This window comes from Taudactylus pleione, unplaced genomic scaffold, assembly GCF_031769625.1.
Source record: "Taudactylus pleione unplaced genomic scaffold, aTauple2 ptg000250l, whole genome shotgun sequence".
NCBI classification, from domain to species: Eukaryota; Metazoa; Chordata; class Amphibia; order Anura; family Myobatrachidae; genus Taudactylus; species Taudactylus pleione.
Window position 1 is genome coordinate 3992349 of NW_028284652.1, and position 7778 is coordinate 4000126.

Genomic DNA, 7778 nt, shown 5'->3' on the forward strand with positions numbered 1-7778 from the left:
AAGTAACAAGGTAACTTATTAAGGTTATAACTTTTAACGCAGGAGAGTCTAATTTCTGCTCTCCAGTAATTAACAGAGCACATCACAGTCCCCATACAATGTATGGGAACATAGCGGTTGGGCTATTTATCAAGCCATTTGAAAGCTTCCAGAGCTTGACTGCAGGTACAGTACTAACTCCATCTAGCCTGCTCCTAACTTTGGGAAGAGGGCCAGAGTGCAATAAGAGATCTGTCCACTTCCTCCAGCCCTTATAGTGCATGCACAGTAACACTGTCAGGACAGAATCTGACAATGCCAACCTTAGCTGCTACTATTAGCTGTGAAAGTGTTAGTCAGAGCCGTAACTAGACTTTTTCGTGCCCTGTGCCAGAAAGAGCATTGGCGCCCCCTCATTTTTCAAAGGAACATAATGCACCCAAAAAAGGGCCATGGCTTCATGAAGAAGGGCCAGGGAAGATATAGGAGAGGCCAGGAGATGCTGGGGATGAAATAAGAGGAAGCTCCAAGCAAGAATGAAAATAAACAGAAATTTGACAGGCCCAAACAGCGCCCCCTGACCTGTGGTGTCCTGTGCGATGGCACCGGCCGCACTACCCTAGCTACGGCCCTGGTGTTAGTGATAGGCTTTGCAGCTATTGTAGGAGATGTTCCTGCAAGTGGTTGTAATGGAGTCAACGATAAATAGCCCGAAACCCATTCCTATCTGGCCGTGAATAGGAACACTATATTTTGGGGCATTTATCACTATATTGATAAATAGGCCCCTTTAAGTGACATTGCTTACAGCAAGTTTAGTAAAGAAAGTAAACAAAAACGGAATACCGAACTGAAAAATTATCTGCCTGTATATCATAAACTATGTATGTCTCTCAATGGGGGAGATTTATTATTACCGAGGCGAAGCAGGAAGCACTAACAATGAGATGTATGAATGGGTCCCAGCCCGGATTCTGCCTGTTCCGGTCCCAGCCCGGATTCTGCCTGTTCCAGTCCCAGCCTGGATTCTGCCTGTTCCGGTTCCAGTCCGGATTCTGCCTGTTCCGGTCCCAGCCCGAATTCTGCCTGTTCTGGTCCCAACCTGGATTCTGTCTGTTCCGTTAGGAGACTCCAGTTGGCAACCCCAGGAGGGGCCTCCAGAGTCTCAACCCCAGGAGGGTCCTCAAGTCTCGTAACCCAAGAAGGGGTTTTGAGTCACTCACCCCAGGAGGAAGTCTCTGTCCTCGCATCCCAAAAGGGGGGTTCATGTTCCATACCCCAAAAGGGAAAGTCGAGTCAGCTTCCCCAGAAGGGGATTTTGGGTCCCATATTCCAACAGGGAGTGTCAAGTTCTGTACTCCAGGAGGGGACCTTAAGTCTCTCACCCCAGGAGTGGGTTACAAGAATTATGCCCCAGGAGGGGGTCCCAAGTCTCGCACCCCAAGAGGGGGTCCCAAGTCTCTCACCCCAAGAAGGGGTCCCAAGTCTCACTCCCCAAGAGGGGGTTCCAAGTCTCTCACCCCAAGAGGGGGTCCCAAGTCTCTCACCCCAAGAGGGGGTCCCAAGTCTCTCACCCCAAGAGGGGGTCCCAAGTCTCACTCCCCAAGAGGGGGTCTCAAGTCTCTCACCCCAAGAGGGGGTCTCAAGTCTCTCACCCCTCGCACCCCAAGAGGGGGTCCCAAGTCTCGCACCCCAAGAGGGGGTCCCAAGTCTCACACCTCAAGAGGAGGTCCCAAGTCTCATGCCCCAAGAGGGGGTTTCAAGTCCAGTCCTCCAGGAGCAGATTTCAAGTTCAACACTCTTGGTGGAAATTTCCGTTGTCCTGTCTATGAAAGAACATCTATTAAGTTCGGCTGAATCATCTAATCATCATGTTAAAGAATTTCTAAGTGGTTCCTTCTCAGTTCCTGAAAAGAATGCTGTAACTCAGGATGATATAGTGTCCATGACCTTCGATGATGATGTGTCCCAGTACACCATATTGCTTAAGCATTATGATGCCCTAATGAGAACCAATCCAACCTGTGGTATTACTCCCACCAACATCGTCCTGTTTCTTTTTATGCACTTTAGAGGTAAAGCCTTGGAGTGGGCCAACCCACTCATTGAGTCCAAGGATCCAATTCTACAAGACATAATAGCCTTCAGTACAGCTCTGCTTAAAGAATTTGCTCCTATGTGTCCGTCTCCAGATACCCGTTCTGATAAATATTCTAGAGTTATTTCAGCACCTTCAGATATTAAACTCGCATACACCGCTGTTCTCCCTTCTCAAAATCATATGGTACAGGATCAATCAGTCCGAAAGAAGAAGACTCAAAGAACTTTTAGAGACCAACAACATGATACCATGAGAGTTGGTTGTGTTTCCCTCTGCCCATCTCCGGAGTCCTCTAGGTTTTCAAGTCATGTTAACTCCTCTGATCTTCCTTTGGACATGGATTCTGATTCTGAATTCGATCCTGTGCATGACAATACTCCTTTCCTCGACAACCATTTGGTATCAGACCATGTTCTTCCTAGTCATACATTCTCCCAAGAATTACCACTAAAAACTAATTTGCTGAAAAAGGAAAATTCTTCAGCTACTCTTCTTAACACTATGCAAATTCCTCTAGGGACAGAGAGATGCTTGAAGGGATTAACCTTTGTGATTGTGGGATATTTGGAGTCCATAGAAAAGGAGGAAGCCAAGTTGTTAATTGAGAGTTATGGAGGTAAAGTTTCCGAGAAGATATGCAGTAAAATCGATTATCTCGTTATGGGTCATTTCGGTGGAAAAACCAAGCGAGAGAAAGCAAAGAGTTTTGGGGTCAAGGTTATTAAGGAAGATGGCTTGTTTAAGTTGATTGACATTATGCTCTCCAAGGAAAGATTTTTTGAGCAAATTACCTCAGGAAACAATTTTCCAACCACCTTCTAGAGTTCTCAAAGTTTCAATTTCTTGAAGATATCGGACAGGCTCAGCCAAGTTTTTAGAAGTTTTCCAAGTTGTCCTGATGTTTCGAGTTTCGAGTCTTTTGGAAGCTTTCTTGTATTTCTGAAGGAAGTTTTGCCTGGGTGTTCGGAGTCCACCCTTGAAGAGGGGGGTACTGTCACAATCCTGGCTAGTTTTTACCTTTTGTGACTAACCTCTGCCAGCTGTTCCATGGATCTGTGTTTGTAATTTTCCTGGGACATCTGCTCTGGCTGAATCATGCTGGCTGTAACATCTCTGTGTGTGCAGACTGCTCTCCCCCCACACTGATTAAACACCTGGACCCTGCTCTGTCTGTGAGCATTGCTAGTCTTAATTGGAATCACAGGTGTGGTCCTGATTCTCAAGGGCTGCAGAGATGAATACTCCCTCTGCATGCTGGGCCTTGCTCCACTCTGAATGCCACTGCCAGACCACCTGTCTGTATCCATCAATCGCTGCCAGACTCTAGGTATATAGATCCTCCTCTAATAGCACTCAGTGCTTGAACATCTTGTTACATTCCATGGTGTACAACTTATGCTATAGCTGTACCTCTGAGTACCAGTATGTCCCAGGCTCCTGCTGGTTCCTAGACCAGTGCTATCCATAAGCCTGCTGCGTTCAGCTATCCATGCTACCAGCCTCTCACCTACAGCTCCCAGGCTGCTCCAAGTAGCTTCCACGCTACCAGCTTCTCCACACGGCTCCCAGGCCGCACCAAGTAGCTTCCACGCTACCAGCTTCTCTACACAGCTCTCAGGCCGCACCAAGTAGCTTCCACGCTACCAGCGTCTACCCACAGCTATCCGGCCGCTCCACGTAGCCACCCAGCTACCAGCGTCTACCCACGGCTATCCGGCCGCTCCACGTAGCCACCCAGCTACCAGCGTCTACCCACGGCTATCCGGCCGCTCCACGTAGCCACCCAGCTACCAGCGTCTACCCACGGCTATCCGGTCGCTCCACGTAGCCACCCAGCTACCAGCGCCTACACACGGTTATCCGGCCGCTCCACATAGCCACCCAGCTACCCACGTCTACCCACGGCTATCCAGCCGCTCCATGTAGCTACCCAGCTACCAGCATCTACCCATGGCTATCCAGCTGCTCCACGTAGCCACCCAGCTACCAACGTCTACCCACGGCTATCCAGCCGCTCCACGTAGCTACCCAGCTACCAGCGTCTACCCACGGCTATCCGGTCACTCCACGTAGCCACCCAGCTACCAGCGCCTACCCACGGCTATCCGGCCGCTCCACGTAGCCACCCAGCTACCCACATCTACCCACGGCTATCCAGCTGCTCCACGTAGCTACCCAGCTACCAGCATCTACCCACGGCTATCCAGCCGCTCCACGTAGCCACCCAGCTACCAGCGTCTACCCACAGCTATCTGGCCACTCCACGTAGCCACCCAGCTACCAGCGTCTACCCACGGCTATCCAGCCGCTCCACGTAGCCACCCAGCTACCAGCGTCTACCCACGGCTATCCAGCCGCTCCACGTAGCCACCCAGCTACCAACGGCTACCCACGGCTTCCCAAGCCACAACAAGTAGCTTCCACGCTACCATACGTCTGCAAGCCCATCTACTAGTAACTCTACCAGCTCAGTAAGCCTTCCTGCCGGTCCCAGTCCGGTTCCTCCAAGTCCACTCACCTCACGGCTCATTAGCTGTACCAAGTAGCTTCCGTGCTACCATCCACCTGCAAGCTCATCTACTGGTACCCCGACCAGCTCAGTCAGCCTACCTGCCGGTCCCAGTCCGGTCCCTCCAAGTTCCTTCTGGTCTCATTCCAACGTCTCAAGTTTCCAGTTCCAGTCACTCATCACCAAAGGCAGTTCTCACTGCTACCCACTTCTTATATTAAAAGAGCTATTCATGTTACCCATGGTTCCAGTCCTGCCGGCCTCCAGTGATTCCAGTTCATCACCTGATACAGGTAACTCACTAGCACCAACTGTGACATAAATGAAGGGACTTATTGTCTTGAAAGGTTGAATTAATTCCCTAAACTTTAAACATCAACATCTTTATTTCCTTCAACGTTACAGCCTGAGTTAAAGATAATTACTCTTATTAGATAGCGAAACTGATCACTTGAGAGATCTTAGAAAAGAAGAAGGTTCTGAACAGAAGAGGACAGCTTACTTTATGATGTAAGTCATGACTACCCAATAACATGCCTCCCTGCTCTTTTCAGATATCTCTAAGCAAGGATGTCATCAGCTTCAGATAATGGTGCAATACTGGATGACATATCATATTAAGCAGGTTGCTGTCTTACAGTAGACAACAGTTTTAAGATATCTGGAACATGTGAAAAACTATACCGGAATATATAACATTTAAATGTATTTACAGCACTAAGGCCCTGATTCAGAGCCGGTCGCTCTGACAGAGCGCTCGCTCTGAATCAGGGCCGGTCTTTTTTTTTTTTAGAATGGCCTCCTGGCTGCTTGCATAGCTGTGGGTGACCACCCACAGCTATAGGGAGCGGCCAGGAAGATGGTCACGATGGTCAAGACCATCGCGAGGAGACGAGACCCTTGTGATAGGGTCTCGTTGCCGCAAGCCCCAGAGAGCTTTCGGCTCAAACAGTGGGGCCGCCCCCAGACAGTAGGCATTCTCATGGGAACGCCTCCATCTGGGCAGCCACCCCTCTGGCCCGCCCACCAAAGGGGGCGTGCTGTCACGCAACATCAACAGCACGCCCCCTTTGGTTCGAGACCCGGAGCGGCGGCTTGCCCGTCGCTATCTGGGTCTCGCGCATGAGCACAACGGAGCCGGCTCCGTTGTGCGCATGTGCTCTGGGCCACCATCGACCCGGTTGCGAGCGCTCAGCGCTTGCGACTAGGTCTGAATCAGGCCCTAAGTGTTAATTGTTTAGCAGTGTACAGCAGCTAATCAACAGGTCAAAATGTCCACCACACCTTGTATATTGTACTTTCCAACATAACAAACATATATTATGTAAATGCCCTTCTACATACTTAATGCAGTAGTGTTCATGCCAATTCCTGACAGAGCCATCCCAACAAGGAAGCGGAACACACAGTAGGAGAGGTAATTCGGAGAAAAGGCTGTGCAGACCCCGGTGACAGCCATCTGTAAATAAGACCAGATCAGCACTACCCTTCGTCCGTACCTAGGAAAGATTAAGAACCTTTATGATGATGAATCATTGTATGGGCATAGACAACAACAGAGACAGATTATGACAGTAAATTCAGATGAAGAGCATTAGGGGCCAACAAAATGTTGCTCACCTGTCTGATAGACCTCCAAGAATGATGGCTCCAACCAGCACACCTGACATATATATGGACTGAGCCAGCTGTCTTCCATTTTTCTTTCCGCATACCAAATCCCACTATAAAAGTCATCATCTGTACATTAACAAAGTTCTGGATATTTTATGTGTCTACTGTTATAGACTTGGATCTCTTATATATTTGATTGATAATTCCATCTCAGTAGAAAATACATCAGGGTATAGCATCACACTGAAGTCCATGCCTTAACTACTGGGTGTATTAAGCATGGCAGGGACCCATTCTGAGACAAACTGTTTCACCCTCTACAGGGAGTACTAAGCAGATAATAGGATTAAATGGGATGTAGATCCCAGCGATCAGGATGCCAGTGGTCACAATCCCGGCGCCGGAATCCCAACAGCAGTTGGGATCTAGGCTCCCCTATCCCGACAGCTGGCATCCCAATGGTAAGTATTAGGCTTAGGATAGGGGTTAGTGTTAGTCACTATGGGGAGGGTTAGTGTGCGGGGAGGGAGGGTTAGGCTGTGAGAGGGAGGGTTAGGCTGCTAGGGTGGAGAGTTACGGTTAGGGTAGGGGTACTTACCTGTAGGCGTTGGGATTCTGACTGTTGGGATGCCGCTGTCAGGATTTGAAACCACCGGCATCCCGACCACCAGGATCTGGTACGCAACCCGATTAAAGCACCTATCTTGCAATGAGACTTAACAAGGGCAAAAGCATTTTTCAACATTTGCATATTGCCTTTAGGTGGTAGCCCAAAGGTTTCCCTAACTCAGATTATTATTCCAGTGAGGAAAACAATATATAAACAGTGTTTACACTGAGGTGAGAAAAATTTTCTTTGATGACTTGTTGAGCCAGCCTCCCAATGCCTTGAAGCACTTACCTCAGTGATTATTGTTGAGCTAAATTCATCCTTGCTATACTCCCATCCACTCATGCATGCTCTTGTCTGCACATCTGAGGCATTGTAGAAAGTGATGTTGGAATCCACCATCCTCCACTGTTCTTCAACAAACTCCAGGCAGGACTCAGGCCTCCCATTTCCATCCAGAGGACTGAACACCCTCAGCCAGCCATCCCTGACAGAGCTACTGTTAAGAATCCCAGAGTCATTAATTTTGCACTTGTGACTTGGAATTGCAGCACTGAAGTTTTGTAGAAGGTTATGACTGGCCAGCAATAGTATCGGAAAGCATAGCAATATAACCTGCGTCTTCTGGAACCGTCCCATGCCTCCAGTTTTCTCCAACAGATCAGCAAACGCCATGACTACTCAATATGACTTCTCAAATATGGAAGTAGACTGTATTCTTACTGTAGATAAATATATTTATATTTCTCTTGAAATTCAACAATAGTTTTTTAAAAACATAAGTATACAATTCCACTCCCACATACAAAACAAATTAAGAGTTTTATATTCTGTTTAGTGAAGTACTCATGCCAATATTTCCACAGGCATTCTTAAACAGGATTATAATAAAATCCTCTCTTCTTGCTTAGAATTATGTTCTTTATTCTTTGAGTATTTAAAACCCTTGTAAAAAATTCTTAGAT

General features: G+C 48.1%; 1 protein-coding gene across 1 annotated transcript in view; it reads right to left on the reverse strand.

The window, feature by feature from the left end:
* The window catches only part of LOC148515342 (solute carrier family 22 member 6-A-like), a 99630-nt gene extending 92062 nt beyond the window's left edge, over positions 1–7568 (reverse strand). The window contains exons 1-3 of the mRNA XM_088480142.1: positions 7105–7568; positions 6210–6313; positions 5934–6088 (exon numbers count right to left, since the gene is read on the reverse strand). Coding sequence (XP_088336268.1) covers positions 5934–6088; positions 6210–6313; positions 7105–7488 — 643 coding nt within the window. The 5' untranslated portion in view covers positions 7489–7568. The remainder of the gene's footprint in view (positions 1–5933; positions 6089–6209; positions 6314–7104) is intronic.
* Positions 7569–7778: the final 210 nt, after the last annotated feature.